The sequence below is a fragment of the Macrobrachium rosenbergii genome, chromosome 36 (genome assembly GCF_040412425.1).
Source record: "Macrobrachium rosenbergii isolate ZJJX-2024 chromosome 36, ASM4041242v1, whole genome shotgun sequence".
NCBI lineage: Eukaryota > Metazoa > Arthropoda > Malacostraca > Decapoda > Palaemonidae > Macrobrachium > Macrobrachium rosenbergii.
Genome location: NC_089776.1, coordinates 26,928,827 through 26,947,873, shown reverse-complemented (window position 1 = coordinate 26,947,873; position 19,047 = coordinate 26,928,827). Strand labels below are relative to the sequence as shown.

General features: G+C 33.8%; 1 protein-coding gene across 5 annotated transcripts in view; it reads left to right on the top strand.

Annotated features, from left to right (window-relative positions):
- LOC136825030 (longitudinals lacking protein, isoforms H/M/V-like) overlaps positions 1-9,921 on the top strand; it is a 58,233-nt gene extending 48,312 nt beyond the window's left edge. For all 5 annotated transcript variants that reach the window (XM_067081058.1, XM_067081059.1, XM_067081060.1 and 2 more), the window contains 5 exons: positions 690-1,671; positions 1,965-2,358; positions 2,564-2,811; positions 3,509-3,699; positions 7,209-9,921. In XM_067081058.1, the coding sequence (XP_066937159.1) occupies positions 690-1,671; positions 1,965-2,358; positions 2,564-2,811; positions 3,509-3,699; positions 7,209-7,399 (2,006 nt within the window). In that variant the 3' untranslated portion in view covers positions 7,400-9,921. The remainder of the gene's footprint in view (positions 1-689; positions 1,672-1,964; positions 2,359-2,563; positions 2,812-3,508; positions 3,700-7,208) is intronic.
- The last annotated feature ends 9,126 nt before the right edge of the window (positions 9,922-19,047 follow it).

Here is a 19,047-nt window from a genome sequence, read left to right as displayed (position 1 = left end):
TGGGAATTTTGATGGGTTTGAAAATGTGAGGCATACATGTTCAGTGTCATCAAATGTGCAAGGAAAGATTAGAATGTTTAAAGAATATGCCAGACTATTTTATGTATGTGCTAGTAAATGCAAATTGCTATACTTAGAGAAAGGGATTCAACACCAGACTATCTGCCCAGTATTATTGTAAGGGTAAAACTAGAATGTGTAGACTCATGGCCATTGTGCTTTGGGAAGATATTACAATTGAGGAATTTTCCAAGAGAGTGGTGGTGTCTTCTGGCTGGAAGATAGACAGATCTCAGAGCTTTAGATGATTTGTACATGTTAGGAGAAGGGATAAGGAACAGTTATTTAGAAAAGCAATATACTTGTAAAAAACTGGACAAAGCCATGTAGAAAGGTCCAGGAAATCTCAGAAAAGGGCGTAAATGGAGACCTAGACCAAATGGAATTCAAATGGAAATTGCACAGGACAGATGAGAATAGTATTGCTCTTAATATTTTTGTATTAGTAAAGAGGTCTGTAATGCATTGTTCATGTAAGTCCAAATTTTATAAAAAAAAAATACCCGATTGGTACAGCATTTTGTAAAGGGAATTATTTAAATTTATTGCTGTGGGTCTGCACAAAACACTGTTTGAAAGAAATTTATATAATTGCTTCAGAGATAATATACAAGAATCTTTATCTACAGGCGAGGTGTGGCGTTTGCACAAGCTGGTATTGTGTGCTTCTAGCAGTCATTTTGAAAAGTTGTTAGGAGCTCTTCCACCTGGTCAGTCACCCATTGTGGTACTTGATGGGCCACATCCACAAGATGTTGCCTCATTAATACAGTTCATTTATCATGGAGAGGTTAATGTGGACCAAGAAAACCTTGCTTCTCTTTTGCGTACCGCAGAGAGTCTTAAGATTAAAGGACTTGCTGAGGTATCTTCGGTAACAAGCAGTAGCAGTGCTGAGCACAAGAACCAAAGTGACGGAGAGAGCCAGAGATGTGTGAATCGGGGTCGATCAAGACCCAACAGCTGCCAGCCTACTCCTATATATACATTAGGAACTGAATACCCAGTAGGAATGTATGGCCTCGTTACACAGGCAATATCACCACAAACTCAAATTGTACCTGATCATGTTGAGCGGGACCCATCACCCCTTAATCTATCTTTCAGCGGAACCTTAAAAAACATCCATGATGAAACTCCACAGGAAAGACAGGAGAGAAGGAACCGACTTGATAACTTACTCTATGCAGCTACTGAGCGAAGCAAAAAGGAGGAGAGACGAGAAGCTCGAAGAGAAGCCAGAGAAGCTGCTTTACGAGAAGCAGCAGCTATGCGAGAAGCTTCTGTGATGGTAACTCAAGATACCTCAGTTCTTCCACCTGTGACAAAACGACCACGTGTGGCAGAAGGTTCTCAAAACAACACACTTCCTGCTCACCCAGCATTTCAAATTCCTTTAATGAATCTGACTTTACCTCCTGGTGCTGCTACATCTTTTGTAACTTCACATTCCACGACAACTACTCAGACCCAGCCAGTGGTTTATGAGACTGGACCCCATGCAGAATGTCATGTGGCAGTTTCTCAACAAGAGCCAATGCATGAGCATCAAGAAATGGAAGTTGTCACCTCAAAGTCACCTGTTAAAACAGAAAGAGTTGAGGTTTTAAGGTAAGTCCTTTACTTTTCTTAGTACTAAGATTGAGTTTTAAAGGAAGTATAAAATTTTTCACCTACATGACTAGGCTATAAAGTATTGTTTCTAACGTAATTTCATATATGAAAACATTAAATACTTGTCACTTTTGTCTGCTTTCTTGTGATTATCATACTGATCCTGTACTGAATGACCAAGTAGTTCCAAGGAAAGGATAGCTGATCAAGTTCATAAGTCAAATCAGTCAAATCACATTCATCCTTGATTGATAAAGAATACTTCATCAGTTATGTGTTTTCTCTTGTAGTGATACAAGTGCCATAGAGGAAGTAGCAGTGCATAGTGATGAAAGTGACACACAGAGTGCTCCTGAAACTCCAAGTGATCTCACTACTACAAGTCGAGCACGTGCAACAACACCCGTCCCAACTTGTACCACTACAGCTACTCAAGTTAGTCTGTCCAGCTCTGGTGCCATAGATGATGTTAGTTCATCATCGGCTTATACAACTCCGGCCAGCACAGCCACCCTTACCAGTGCCACTAACACTGTAACAGTTTCTCCTCCATCAGAATCTGGAGAAGAGAAAGTCCCCCCCTATTTCCACACTATTCTTCGTCAAGTGGCAGAGGGAAATACCAATGGGGAAGCAGTTTCTACCAATGCACAACGAGTAACAATCAACATGCGAACATTTAAGGTATGAGGTATTTTATTTTTCTCTATCAATGAAGTTTGATGTCATTATAGTTTACTGTACATAAAACCAGTGAGTGCATTAAATAATTCAAGAACTTTAATGCGTAGTGCTGCTTGCAGTTTGAAAGAGATGCTGCATGGAAATTAATTATGTACTAGATATGCATTTAGTTTCTGTAATAACATCTTATCAATAACATTTATAGGAAGAATGGCGCCGTCAGCTGTTAGTTGATTACAACACAAGAACCAATATGAGTATCTGTATGCTTTGCTTCACTACCTTCAAGTCATATGATGGCCCACGAAAGAACACCTATGTAAAACATGCAAAGCGATTCCACCCGTCTTTAGAAGAATACTCAGAAGAAGAAAGAGATCTCATCATTAGTATGTATGAAAAATACCACAAGTATGATGTAGATATGCAAAAAGAAGTCAACAAGTCTTACAGGTATTTTTTTTTAGAGTACTGTACAGTATTTAAAAAAATTTTATATGCGAGTTAGTTTAGATGCATTTTTACCAACTCCTTCAACATTCAGAGTCATAATAGGGAAGCCTGACGTACAAATGACGATGACAATAGAAATAGACTACTTTAATGTAAAAAAATTCTGCTTGCTCATCATTTTTTTAGATTTCACTTCTGGAACTCTCATGGGTGCACACAATTTATGGTGTTGTACAGGGTACTGTATATGAATTAACTGGTAGAAGTATATATGAAAGGAGAGTTTGTATGTTTGGAAACAAAAGTTTTGCAAACGTGTTCATGTAACAAAAATTGGGTAATATTCATCCTGAATTCATCCTTTTGGAGGTATAGTAATTAGCAAATACATATCTCTAGTGGCGTTACATGATCACATTAGTATTTTTAAGTTCAACATTCGAGCCCCTATTCATGAACTAGTGTTCTTTTTCGAGTACAGTACAAAAATTTTAGTACAGTGCTGAATATAAATGACTTAATTACAGTGTTTTTCAGAGATTTGAATATCTAAAATGCATGTTAATTCCTGAAAAATATCACTGTCTTATCATAATTTTATTAAGGTTTATCTAATGATGTTTACTGGTATTGTGAGACTTAAATTTCCTAGATAAGTTGTTTCCTTAAATCTCAGTAATAATTTCCAACCTTTCAGGGCAGCAAATGCTATAGTAGCTCTAGGAAAGAAGGGAGCTAAACAAAATGAGGCGGTAACTGACGTTCCAACCACTACTGGAACAAATGGTGTTGCAGCTAAACAAGAGACTGTTGAACAGGAAGCTCATGATGAAGGTGAATCAGCTACAGAAAACATACATATTAAAGAAGAAGCTGCTACAAGTTCAGGTATAGACTCTTTTATTCCTCTTGTTTATTGAGAGCAGTGTGAGGTAAGGAAGAGGATGCCATAGTTTAAGAAAAGCCTAAATTACATTCTAGGTATGGTTGTATGAAGTCTAACACTGAATTAATTTTTAAGTTGCATGAGTTCTATCAGTGAAAAGAATGGGTGGTTTAATTACTCTTCACTGCGAATACATAGCATTAAAAACTACTTTTTGTTTGAAAAGGAGTGTTAAAATTGCATGGATATATCACTGTTTATAGTCTGGAAGTTCTCATTAAGTGTTGTGCCTCTCTAGGCCATTTCAAATCACATTTATGCATGCATTAGAAATGCTACATCCACCAGGCTTAGGTCCACATAACTGGTTTCTGTACAGTAATGTGAGGACGATTTTGCTTGGAAATTTCAAGTTTTATTGGAGGCTATCTTTGCTATCTTCCCCGAATGTGGAAATATGATTCTGGGTGTAACACTGCCACTGTTCTTATCTTGTTAATTCTAGTGATTAACATTTTAACACTGTTATAAATTTATTGAGGAAGACCTTATTTTAACATATTTGTTGTTCTTGTAAAGCCTTATGAGAGGGTAAGAATGCAATGTTTTTTTTATCAACCAACTTGTCACATTATAGATTCATTTTTGACCACTAATAATCTAAAGTCCAAGTTATAAAGCATTCTGCCAGTGCATCATGTAGCAATTTTTTTTGTTAACCTTGTTATTAATATTGGGTCAAAGCTTTCAGGCTGCAGTGGGGAACAGTCTCTCTAAGTTTTGTAAATTTGAAATAAATATTATATTATAATATATACTGATCATGGGAAAAGTTCATTTTGATATTACAGTATTCAGTAATACCTTATGTTCTGAGTTCCACGTAAAAAATTATGATAATTGAATGACTTATTGTCCCGCATACAATAAGTATTTAAGGCATAAGTCTGCAGTGTTGTTCCAGAGATAATAAAGACTTGTTTAATCCAACTCCATCAGTTTACATGTGCCTAATATAGCAGTCAGCAGCTCCCAGGTCACACAAAAGGAAGAAGAACATACACCACACTCCACCTAGGCCAATGATGCGTGTACCACCATCATGCTACGGGTAGGTCTGTCATTATTACTGGCAGTGACTTCACATGGGTCTTTCCTACAGAAGAGAGGTGTGCTACGCCAGTCATTCTCAGGTCTCGTTCATAATCACTGGCCATAACAGGATCCTGTTATGCCATTTATGCACTCAGCACTTATTTTTCAAGACGTAAGCTATGGTAATTTTTTGACACCTCGCTAAGAGAAATGCATTTGCCTTCCAGCATACATGACTTATTTTTTGGTACCTTTTGGTTGTTCCAGCAAACAAGGCTCACTCATTGTTGTGAAGACATATTTTCTGCACCATTGTGATTGCCAGTTTTTATCTCTTGGAAATTAACATGAACTTGGATTTTAATTTTTGGAAATGCCTCAACAATAATTCTGGATTTGAGACGTTTTCATAAGGTTCCAATGATCATTGTAGGTATTGTTCTTTGTCAGCAAATGCAAATCCTTTGGTTGTTATCATTAAAGGAATTCACTGGCATCGAGTTGTACTGTGTTACCTCCAGCCAACAAGAGAAGGAGACCCATTGCTAAATGAGCCAACAAAAGAAGAACATGAAGTGGAATGACTCATTTCCAGCATCAGAAATCAATTCCCAAACCCTTGACAAGATGAAGCTTCTGTTATGGAATGTTAATTAAATCACTTGGTGTAAATCTGACCACATAACCTAGATCTACTCTCCACTGCAGTCCAGGAGTTTTGATCCTTCTCCTGTGAGTCTTGAGTGTGAGAGGATGTGGGAATAACATGGCAGGGGGGGTATTTAACTGAATACACTGTACTTCTTTGATAAAGTTGTTAGATATTTCCTTCCTCCTTGTATCTCAAAACTCATCACTTGGTAAGAGTAAGCACTATCAAGCTGACATACTCTTTTTGAACTTGAGGTTTGGTCTGAATTTGTTGTACTTACTATAAAATTACTCCTAATTGCTTGGCCTTGACTTTGACAGGTTACTTATATGAGAACATACTTAAGAATTTTGTTATGATTAACTAGAAGCAATGATTCCTGATGGAATCATTTGTACATCCAGTTGAGGCTCAATATATTTCCTTTACAGCCTGGTTTGATCTGTAGTTCTCCAGGATCCCCAGACAGCAGTTCATATCATCTACTTCCTCATCTTGGGAGTTCCAGGAGTTCACCTGTTGATACTATATCTTGTTTTAGAGCAGCAAGAGAATGTATGGAGACTCCTCCTGTGTTCATAGGGGAATCTGGTCTGTAGGTCCTCAAGCTCCTTTTGTGGATATGAGTACCCTATTGGAAGGATCTGGTTCATGGTCTCTTGAGGAGTTCCTTCTTTTACGTTTCTTGAGAGAACCAATTTAGCCCAGAAGGTGGGTTAATGTAGATGAGTGCCATGAAGTAAGCTGTTCTCCAGTCTCAAGTGATGGATACTAGTCATTTTGCATCTCCTAAATGTTCTGTGGGAGACCTACCCTTGATTTTGGCCCTTTTGATTTGTAGCTCCAGTTAAACACTGGTCCCTTTCACTTTCAACTACCTACATACAGTATAGTCAGGTAGGTTACACCTATCCTAATCAGGATAGACGAGAGCTCAAGTCTTCAGTTGCTGGGCCTACTTTTCCTACATGATGCTTGAGACATGGCAAGGATTTATCAGTATAAGAACTGTTTGGAGGGCCACTACCTCTCAAGTAATGATGTGAGCATAGATTCCTTTGCTGTATACTCTCACTAGAAGGTTCAGTTTTCTGAGGAACCTGGAAGGCTGTCTGTGTAGGCACCTGCAACTACAATCTCCACAAACTCTTACACTTAGTCTTGCAGTTTATCTCAAGAATGACCATGGAATCCTGAACTATCTGTTAAAGTGTAAATGGTGTAGTCAGAATATTCAAAACTACCTTTTTGTGCAGGCTTTCAAAAGTTTAAATTTGCTGATACAGTATATCAGTTATACTGTATATACTGAAGAACTTCAGTGTAATCTCTTTTTTGGATTCATCTTTCTTGTTTCACCCCAGAATGGATTTTTGACAAATAATCCATGCTACCCACTAACTGTATGCAGTGAATGCAGATCAATAATAATACAGTAGTTAAACACAGTATTTTACTTGTCAAAACTTCAGCCAACACTGAATGTCAAGGTTTGAACAAATTATTTATGAAAATTTTGTTGGATTCTTCATTTTCAGTTTATCCAGTCATTAAATGTTTAAGTTTTGAAATATATTAGAAAACAACTAAATTCTAATATTAGAAATAAACTCTTTTGGCAGGCCTCTGAAATAGGAGTTTTAACTCAGTGGTTGTTGAACTACATAATAATAATAATAATAATAATAATAATAATAATAATAATAATAATAATAATAATAATAATAATAATGATGAACAATGAATTTATTAATTTCATTTCAGCAACATGTAAGAGTCTGTCTCATTCTCAAGAAAGTGAAGTTAGTTCCGAAGGCAATGACAAGGGCACTGAAACGAGTGAAGAACCACGAGAAAAAGTGAACAACAACAATGTTTCTGTTGCTCCACAGGTTAAGAGAAGTCAGATGAGCACAAGAGCCAAGACGGCTACCGCAACAACAGTGAGTGTGTGACCTTAAATAAGAATATATAAATTTTTGAAAATTATAAATTCCTGTGGGTTTTTATTTGCAATTTGTATCCATCTTAGATTCATTTTAATTGTATGCATGGTGTATGAATTGCAGTATTTAAGCCCAAAGTGGGTTGTGCCATTAGAATTGAGTGTTCCTTTGCCACTGACTCCTTGCTCCTTACATTCACACATTTTATCAGTGATGATGTGAAACAAATCCTATGAAAGAAAATAATATTCTACTTATTACTAATACGAAGTGCTTTTTGATGTCTGCTGGCACCATATGTAGTTTGTATGTAGAAGGCAGTTGTGTCTTCTAGTACAGTATTAGCATTGAATTTTAGTGATGGTATTGCACTGCGTAATTTGGATTTGCACTTCACATATTGCATTCTTATATGGATTAGAAATTGAGAATGTCATCCATTTTAGATCTGGATTAAGATGTGCATTAAGTTTCCATTTACATATCACCTGAACTGATGCATACTATTTTGTTCATTTAGAGAAACAAAGAAGCCATATCAGTGTGCTCAAAATGACAGATTTTATATAATCAGGAGATAGGCTCTCATAGGGTTAAATAGTGATTGCAGTATATTTTCAAATAATGATCAGATCTCCAAGTATACAGTACCGTTATAATGTATTCTGTAAGATAGAGACAGGTTAAAGATATCAACTAGTACCCTGCATTTGTTGCTTTCACTAATTTATTGGGTCTCTATTTATGTACCAAAAAAAGAGTATGATATATTAAAATAATTGGACATTATTGTTCTTAAGCACTTGTGATAAATACTGAGTTTTTGCTTAATTCTATGCTTTGATATCACCAGTGTTTTAATGAATACTACTCTTAACCTTTGGGATATGAATACCATAATCTCACCTGTGACACCCAACAATACCCATAAACTTCGAAGCGTCATTGTGTAGTGTCATATTTTTATCTTGAGAGATCTTAGCATTATGTATGTAGACATGTGCAGAAGAAAAAATTCCACAAAATATTCAAGTTTAGCAAAATATACTCCAGATATTTATTTTAATATGCATTAGTGCTTCACCAAACAAATTTTTGCTGTTCATTTTAGCAATATTAATGGAATTAGAATGGAAAAATACCAAACAGCTTGTGGCTTAACTTTACAAGAATTGTAAAATATGATGTAGGTTTAATTTTTGCTTTGCCCAAGTATGTTTTTATAATTGGTAAAAAAGTGTGAATTTTAAAGAAGAGTTTTATCGTGTTACAGATCAAGAAAAATAATGAAGCATATCATGACTTGTAGAATATCATTGTTGCCATATCAAGGTAAGGAAACAGCTGCCATATCATATTATAACGAGCACTACTTATTATGTAGGAGTAGAGGAAATCCCTATAAGCCCTGTGCTAGCTGCTTCGTATGTTCTTTGCCAAATCATTTCTCTGTTCTGTCATTACAACATTGTCTTTCATTATTAACATGAGGTGATTTGAATGCTGTATATTTTTGTGCGCTTGTGATTAATTGCGAAATCTAGAGATTACCCATTTGGTTGATATGCAATCAGTGGCCAAACATTTAAGATTTTTATTGTGCCAAATATAACGTAAGTTTTGCCTATGTTTAATTGTCATGTTCAAGATGTTAAAAGTTATTTTATTGTGTGTCTTGCCAGTTATTTATTATTGATATTCATGTATTTTTTTCCAATATTCTCTTCTGTTATTGTTAAAATCCTGTTGTTTTATTTCTCTAAAATTGTTTCCCATTTCTACTCAGAGGTGGCGAGTTTTTATGCCTCTTATAAAAGAAGACTTTTTGTCAAAATACAGTATATTCTTGGAAGTGAATTGGAATTCTGTATATCAGTTGTCTATAAATGCGTTATTTCACTAAGTTACACCCTCGCTATGATATTTTTTCCTCAGTATATTTATGCTGCGTTGAGAGGATTTCTATTTCAAATTTATCTTTTGAATATTTTCCTCAGCTACCTGAAAAATATAAATTTCTTTCTAATACTGTTCATACTGTAGTTGTAATCCTACTATTGTGATATTAATTAAAGAGTGACTAGCATTGAATCCTTACCAAGAATACATCTTCATTATATACATATATGTTTGCTAAGAAACTAGATAAATCCTACACTATTGTTTTAGTTTAAAGGTTCTTTCTTCCCTGGTTTTACAGCCTTTTAAATCTTTTTTAAGGACTTTCTGTACCCAATCCGTATTTCAACTCTTTAAAATAGAAAATGTGATGAGTACTTTCTGAAAAATGCTACATTGAAAATAGCGTTGTAGATATGGAATTATTGACTAATGTGATTGTCTATCAGTTTATTGTAGAGATGTTTTGAAGGCAGACTATTAGATCAGCTATAGCAGAATTCATTGCGTACTGCAGTTATGCAGCAGAATTTTTCAAAGGTGCATTTCCAAAAGTGTTGTGAGAAATTATTACAAATGTATCATTGATATTAAATTTAAAAAATGGACATACCACCATTAAAAAAAACAAAGAGGAAATAGGGAAGGGTCCTCACTTAGGATTGCCCTGATTTGGATCCTTGCTTCTACTTGCTACAGAAGTAAAATTCATTATATATATTTTTTTAAGCTAAGAAATGCAGTAAACCTCATACGAACGGATTCGTGTAAGTATGCATTTGTATTTCAGTAACACCATTCATTACAGTCTGATGCAACTTTAGGAAATATGTACGTATAGTATTGTGATTTACTGTGTACCTATTTCACATGGGGTTTCGAATGATTTCATTGAGGCATTTGGTTTATAAGTTAGGTATTTGTTTTGGTCTTTCACCTATTTTGAATAAAATTTCTCATAGGGATAGTAGAGGCAGAGAGCTTATTCTTTTGCTTAATTTAACATTCTCTTACTGCCTTTAACATCTACATATGCAAGTACTCAGCTCATTCTCCGAAGGGTATTTGTTCCTTTGTCGTTCTCAACCATTCAGAGAAGAGTAATGATCGTATAGATAGTTAAAAAGGAAAATTTTTACCTTTGGAGAGGTAAAAGGTGTGGTATATGGTTTTGTAAACGTCATTCATTAGGCTTTTATAGTCTTATATAAAAGTTAGGTTAAAATATAAAAATTAGGTTGAAGTAAATTGACTTTCAAAATTTTCATTTTGATCTGTTTTCAATTATACTGTAGTCCTCTGTACAGTATATATATCACATGGCATATATATGTATATTATATAAAATTTTCCTCAATAAAATTCTCAAAGTTACGTTCCCCAATGTAAAAAATGTTTATTTACAGTACTAATGAAATAAGACATTTTACAATATTAGGATTATCAGCTCACTCTCATTTTCTTTTACAGTATGTCCAGGATTTACTCTGCTTACAAAAAGCAATGTTTATAAGCTAAAATTTCTTCATATTCTTTGTGGTGGACAGATTTATACAGTATTGATATATTTTAATAGTAGTCTATAGATTTTGAATCTGCACCAACTTATCTTGCCATATTCACCTTTAGAGATTTAATGCAGAAATTGTAAATGTACATACCTGATGCTCGTGCATGTTTTATACTCTTATCGCTAGATGTATGGTTCTCCAATCAAAATCTCCTGATGGTTCCAAAACTGTCCGTATTCGCTAGTAAAAAAAAAAGCTTTGCCTATATATAAAGTAGTAAATTGCTCTATGTAAAAGAAATTGTTCTAAGCAGTGTAATATCCATTTACAAAATATTATTATCTTGCCAATATTTTGGCTTTGTTATCCCGAGCTCTTTGAATACTGTAGATGAGTGAATACATTATGACAATTTTGGTAGTCATCTTTTTATTGCATATCAGTTCTACACAAAGCTTCCAATTAAGTGATAGTGTAATATTTTATTATTATTATCAAGATCCATTATAATTAAAGTCTTGTTAATGAACAGTGATCACTGTAAGGGATTTTGCCCAGTTTTGTATTAAAGTGAATATTTCACTAATCTGCCACACCTCTTTGTGATATAACGTACAGGAAAATAGTTCATTTGAATGTTTGAAGTACACATTCTGTAATTTTTTTATTGATAAAATATATTTGTACATATTTAATAGGAATGCTGTTCAGAATTACAGATTTTGATAATTTACTGTGTAATTTTGTGATTCTTTCCCAATACAGAGGGACAAATGAGAATGTGAGTTTTTGAGTCAGCCAAGTTATTTTCTTAATTCATGTCTGAAGAGTTCTGAGTACAGTACCATATTTTTATATTTTTTTATGAATATCATTCCAGTCAGTTACAATTAAGCTTTTAAGAAATATTGTGTTCACATTTTTTTGTTAATTTGTAATTACCATAAATTTCAAGGTGGTAAAAAATTACTTGCCAGTAGTAAATAAGGGTTATATGAGGTAGGTATTGGAAAGGAATGTTTTAGGATGCTGCTTTTTCCAGATTCTAAATATAATACTACATCACCAAGCAGGGAATCTTGAGTATTAAGCACAGGCCTCTTGGGCAGAAGTAATTGTTGTAGTACATAATTGATCTACATTACTGATGCTGACCCATTACAAATAATTTTTTTTTGTTCAGTGTTAAACACATGGTGCAAGTGCTTTATTAATACCTTTTTCAGCTCTTTATCACAAAATATTCAGTAATTCAGTAGTAATAAACAGCATTCACCTTCATTTTACATAATTCTATGATGCAAATGCTATAGTAATAACATTTTCAGCTGTTTATAGAAGGATTCAGCAACTGAAAACTGATATTGAAACATCAGGGAGTTTACCCTCAAAATAGTTCTTTTATTTTAACCTAAATTTTTGGGTCCCTTTGAATTAAACACTCGCTGGCATAAAAGGTCAGAAAACTATTCATAAGTAATCATGAGCATAATAAATACTACAATTAAACTGATGTCCCAAAACAATTCTTTTCCATTACAGCCTCTGTAGAACCTTAGTTTACCTCACACTTATTTCAGGCACAGCTTTAATGCAATGTAATAATAAGATTTTGTAAAAACAAAAAACTCAAGCTTGCTAGCAAGCCAACATCTTTTGTATTTTGTTTTGTCAGGTTGGAAAATGCCTAACAGTACTTCATATTTAAACATAACCATCACTCCATAACAGGTTTGATGTTGAACCTAAGTAGATATTACTGTAGTTGCAATTTAATTTTGCACCCGATCAATGACAACATGGAAATTTGTTTTTAATTTTTTTCTCAGTATATTCTAACTAGCTTAATTAATATTGTTGTAGAGGCTATTACTTTCATGAAGAGACACAGTTATCATGACTATTCACATTTTTTATACTTACAAAATAGTTTTAAGTATTGAAGACTTATAAAATGAAATAAAATATTGCTTAGAATATGGTCATTCTCCATTTTGTCTGTTGCCAAAGCATTGTATTACAATTTTCACATGAAAAGTCTTGCTGACTGTGGCCTTATATTTTTTTTTGTTTGTTTGTTTATGAACTTATGCTTGATAGATATGATTAGCTGTTATTGCTCATTAATATAATTTAATGAAACATTTAATTTCTTGTATATAATTGGTAGTGAAGTTTATTAGGAGCACATAATTGCATTTCATATCTAAGCAAAAGCCCTTAGCAAGAAAGCTAATGTGATTCATGTAATGGCCAACGTGGATAGCAGGTTTCCTGTTCATTTTGATACATATTAAAAAAGTTTTGTATTTTAAAAAACTTTTTGTGATATTTTTATGCTTTGAAGGGATTCCCTTCGGGAATTGACCTTGGGTTAAGAAACATTTTGTACACATAAACCATAATAGCTATGGTTTTTTTTATGAAGTTCATATGTTTCTGTCAAGTCACTTTATTTTTCATGAGCAGAAACTTGCAGGATTATTGTATTTTTTCTGATTTAGGGGCTAATGTGAAAATTATGCATGTTGAACTCATCCCAGTTTACTGTATTGTACACTTTTCAGGCCTTGCTTCCCGTATAAAAAAAATCCCTCCCAAGGAAAATAAACTGCTTAAAGCTGAGATACTTGGATTAACAAGAGATAAAGAGTAAAGTTTTCATATCACTGACTGTCACTGAATGTATAATATCACAGAGTACAGTGTGATACTTATTAGTTACAGATTTCCCATTGGTCATTGCTTAATTGCATGAAGCAGCAGTGAGCAAGCAGGAAGTTTCTAAAAGTACATGTGTAGTGACAAAGTCCTCAAGTTTGATAGAAGTTAGATGTTAAAACATGAGAAAATTATTGTACAATTAGTTGACTGTTTTGCGAAGGAAAATTTTTTATGGTAAAACTGAAAGAGTGCAGTTCTCCAGGGTTGATGGTTTACTTTTATATGAATCATGAAACATTACAAAAGCATTTATTGTTCCAGATCCATATGCCTTATTTATCTTAGGCTTAAAGGTATTTTCTATATATTTTTTTTAATGTGAAAGCTGTCTCGTAGTTAACTAAGCACCTTGCTAAGGGTTATACTATGCAAAGGTATTAATAGCACAATACGGTACATATACAGTATATATAAATGATATGCAGTAATTATATCACATATTTCTCCCTCCTGTAAAAGAATTTTTATTTTTTTCTCTTGTGTAATATTTCACATTTGCAAAAGTTTGTAAAATAATGCTATATATGTATTGCACATAGGAAATATATATAAATATATTTATGGTTTTAAAAGCAGCTCAAATACTATCGAGTTACTGTACTGACTTCTTGTTTAGCTGTGATGACTCTAGACCAGTGTTATGACAGAGGTTCCTTATCACTGACTTATTCTGTTTCAGTTTTCCAAAGAAAAGTATATAAAATTATTTGGAAACTCTTGTCAAGTGAATCTGAAGTTCTGTGTTTGTAAATATGTTAATATACTACTGGGGGTCACAGCAACAAGTAGTACAGTCATAGTACAGTAGATGATTTTCCATAGACAGGAACAGTTGTTACTTATTTATTTGATTTCTTAAATTGGTGCCATATAAAGAAATGCTGTGCCAAACTTTGCAAATTCACACTCACAAAATGGGAAACCACTCTCCTTCAGTTCTTCCCTCTTGGTTGCTAAAGATACCTTAGAGTCTTTATGTTAAAGATAATATTTGGAAAAAATATGCAGTACTGTAATTGTTTTATAAATATTTTCAGTTGCATTGTGGTTTCCAATCTAAGCGTTTAGAGCTTTATTGTGTATTTCACAGAAACAGACTTTCATTTAGTAGTACTAAAGCGTTTGTTCTTTCATTATTACCTAGCAAGGTGAGAACTGCACGACATTTGCTGTCATCTTGTTAAAAGTGCTGTATTGTTTTCAATAGCTTGTAACAAAATATAAACAATTTTTAGGTGTCAATTCTGCTGTAGTTGGTATTACTAATTGAAAATTGCAAAAAGTATCATAATTTCTTTATTTTGTTGTTACCATGCTGTAAGTCAAGTGTGTGGAAAATTTCGACCTACCACTTTTACATTATACAGACATTTAGGTAACTCAGTCAAGTTAAATTTAAAACTTTGTTTGATAAGTTTAGTTCTGAAAATATCATGGAAATTGTTTATTACATTTCTTTAAAACTTATATGAAAATTATGGATATGCAAAAGTTTTTCTGTTAGGGTACAGACCACGCCAGTTATTCATGCCAATTACGTATGAAATATGAAATGCATGATATATCCAGTTATGAAAATACAGATGCTAAGTGGGAAAAGGGTTGTGGAAAAAAAGCGTGAATTTGAGATGTACTTGGTAGGAAATTTCTTTAAGAATGTAGCCATTCCCTATGCAGTAAGTGTACCTGGCTTAGCTATGAAATGCAAGTAAAAGCTTGGAATATAACAATAGATAATGCACTGTAATGAGAAACTCATAGTAGCAGTGAAAATAAGGCTACAGTAAAGATATGGAATGGTGTCTTTCAAGATTGATACATAGCATCTAAAGATGAACCCAAAATTAAGGTACAATGAGCGATCTGCTCAGCGTGTTACCACATTAGTATGTGCAGTGCTAAAGGTGGCTTACAGCATTCATTCAGCCCCAGCTTTATTGTTTTCTGTCATTTTACGTTTACCTGTTTCCATGGGTCTCTGCCTGCCTAACTGGTCAATATCATTCATTAACTCCATCCTGCCCTAAAATTCATCTCGTGGTGAAGACAAAATCTTTTGGGGCCAACTCTACAAACCTAGAAATGTTACGGAATCATTTTATCAGATGATGATGTAGTAGTAGTTGCAGGCTATTGAAAACTAACAATTGTATTACGTATTCAAATGCCACATTGTATTCTTCAAAAGGCTGTTCATGTTTTTCCTTAATTGCAAGTGCTGGTAATCCAGTATAAGCTGATTTCCAATGAATTTATCTATTTTTAATACCATTGTTTTCAATTAACTTTTTGGATATTTTTATTAAATATTCTTATCCCAACCATTTTCACTTGTTTTAAACTGCATGGCTTTTAAAACACGAGATGCATTAACTTTAAAAATGCATGACAAGTGAAAGTTTATTAAAAGCTGTGAATTCCCTTTGACTTTCAGTTGCACTGACCAGTACGGTATAGAACAAACCAAGTACTTGCAATTTTTAAGTCAAATGGGCAAAAAATATATTCATTCCTAAGAATGCATTCCTAATCATTCCATAATGTTGTTCATTTTATTTTTGTAATCTTAAATTGTTCCAATTTGTAACATGAACGTGCTGTGAGCAACTCTCGCATCACTTTCCATGACTGATATCACTGTTACGAGTTTTGTTAAGTTTTGTGTCCAAAGTAACTTAAGACTGAATTCTTAGATGGCATAGCACAAGCAATAAGCTATAGCACTTTCTTCATTTATCGTCTTAAAACAGCATTAGTCTTTAACTCAAGTAATACCATAGTTGTATTTAGCTGCCATATCAAAGATACATATCTTCACTTTGACTTCCTTCCTTCCATAATTGTTATTAATGTGTACTCATTTTGTATATTTTATATTAACAATACTGTAACTGTTACATTTATGTTGGAAACACAGTAATAAAGACAGTAATATGAAGGCTAGTTATGATTTTACCAAATTTTACCTCCTTTATGTAAATTTCTCACAGCTCAAGACTAATAAAACATTTTAAGAAGTCTTGGCTGTAAGAAAATGTCTTTGACATTATAATTCAGTAGAGCAACTAATCAATCCAAAAAAGCCAAGAACTTGTAAAGCTGGTACCCATGAATGGAAAAAGATCAGAAAACATCAAATGTATAATGATTCATTAACAAACATAGACAGCAACATGTCAAAATCTCTCAAGCCATCGAGAATGGTGGTCTAAGTAAATGCTTAATGCTGTACTGTACTGCATTAAGTAGTGTCTCCTAAAATAAGCTTAATTATCAATACAGTAATACTGCTTATAAAGTGTTCCATATACTGTAGATCAAAGTACAAAGCAAATGGCACTGAAAGTGCTAAGGAAAGTTTCAACCATACTTGAAATTAAAATTTACAAAAGATGGCAAAGCAAGATACTAATTAATGATAGTTTCCATGGCAGTCATCTTTGTTAAGGAAGAGGAAACTATTACTGTATACTTTAACAGCCTTGTCTAGAAAATAAAAATCCCATAAGACCAACTATCCAAATAGGGAAACAATATTCTAGTTACAGATCACAAGATTTCATGCAAGGTATGTACTGTATATTTATGTAATTAGTAAAGTCCAAGTGCTAAAAAAAAAAAAAAAAAAAAAAAAAGCCTTGAGCCTTGATTACTTTTTCAAATACTTTGAATTGTAAAGTAGGAATAATTAATCGACAGTAATTGTTGTTGTTCAGTTACAGATTTGTAACTGCTGGCACTTACTCCAATTTGCACTTGGGGTAGGAAATAATTACAATAAGAGCACAAGCATATGCATACGCTGCAGATTTTTTTTATAAAAACAATCCCTTCGGCGTGGATCTATGTGAATAAAAATTTCTTATTTTCCAGACCAGCAACTGTGTCACATTCACAACACAGGAGCAAATTGCTTGCTATTAAGGCATGAAACAATGGGAATAGCCCTGTTTCACTCCAGGATTCCAGGTAACAGTTCATAATGTTTTTTTTAAATAGATCCAACCAGCATAATTCAATGAATGCTGCTGCTCCTTGGATTTACTGCACCAGGACTTGATAGAAAGCAAGTCCAACTCGGCAATTATTTCCATGCTGCATGATGGCAAATGTGATACAAGAATTTCACCACGTAGAGTTCGCTCTGTCAAGTGAAAATCATGGAGATAATCTGTAATACTTCATCATATTAACATTTCTATGTCATTTAACCCTTTCTGAGGTTAGATCCGAAATGAATCCTCCATAATCTCTTGTCTTATGACCTTTCTGCCTAAATTCAGATGTGGTTGAAGTGTTCATGTATAATTTTTTCTATGCTTTCCTGGGCCTTCCAATAGTAGGTATTTGTTCTGCTACATACTTCCTTACTGCCCTTCATTCCTTCTTACTACGTGCACAAAACATCTCATTCCTTGAAATCTTCATCTATTTTTCAGAAACTTAATGTCATGTGACTTCCTCAAAGTGCTCCAGCTATAAATTTTGGCATATTCAAAATTTCTCCTGCAATTAAACACATTACAGGTTTTTTACATGCATCATGAATTTTTGCTCTTTACTAATGGAGTACTCTTCTTCACTAGTAGCTGAGAGTCCTCTTTGCATGTCAATCAACCTGTTGCTGTTCTTTTTCTTACTACCTTCTCAGTATCAGTTGCACAATCCATTTTGTCTCTGAGGTGACTGAAATGTGCCTCTTCCAAGGACTGCCATTCAACTACATGCTCATTCTCACTATCTTCCCCATTGACTTTACGTATATATTTTAGACACCAAAAATGCCTCAATCCGTTTATATTTCACAATCCTGAGCATCTCCTGTAATATAGTTGCATTGGATACACAATACTGCATTCATCCCTAAACATTCTGCAGCATCCAACTGAAAGCTCCTTCTTCTGTACTTTTTCCATTGCTTCCTTTCTCAGTACATAAGACCAGTTTTAATTAATTTTATTTTCAACCATTTAGCCTCTACTCCACCCTTTTATCTTTTAAGCATTTTTTCAAACTTTTCTTCAGTTTCTACTGTTACCATCAGGTCATCTACACTAAGAACACTGAAGAGGTAAGACTTTTCACATTTTTTAGCCTTCTCTTTTACTACAATACAAAGTGTATGTACAGAATTGTGTGACGAACCTTAATAGCCAACAATGTACCTCAAATTCTTGATAACCATGCCATTGTCTTCATTATAAATCTTGTCTTATGATACAGCATCAAGAGCTTAAATAGTCTTATTGGGATCCTCTGCTTTAATTTCCACAGTTTTATGAAAATTGCCTATTCCTTTTTATATAATACACCTTCTATAATGTAGCTGCTTAATTTAAAAACCTGCTTCTGTCACTGATTAACTGATATCTCATACTGGCCACACATACTGGATCATCTTATAAACTATATCACTGTTTACCAATCACTTAATGAAAAGTGTAAGATAGTTAAAAATAATTTGAAAGTTAGGGAAAAATAGAAGAAATCAGGCATTAGGCTAACAGCAGATACAGATACTCA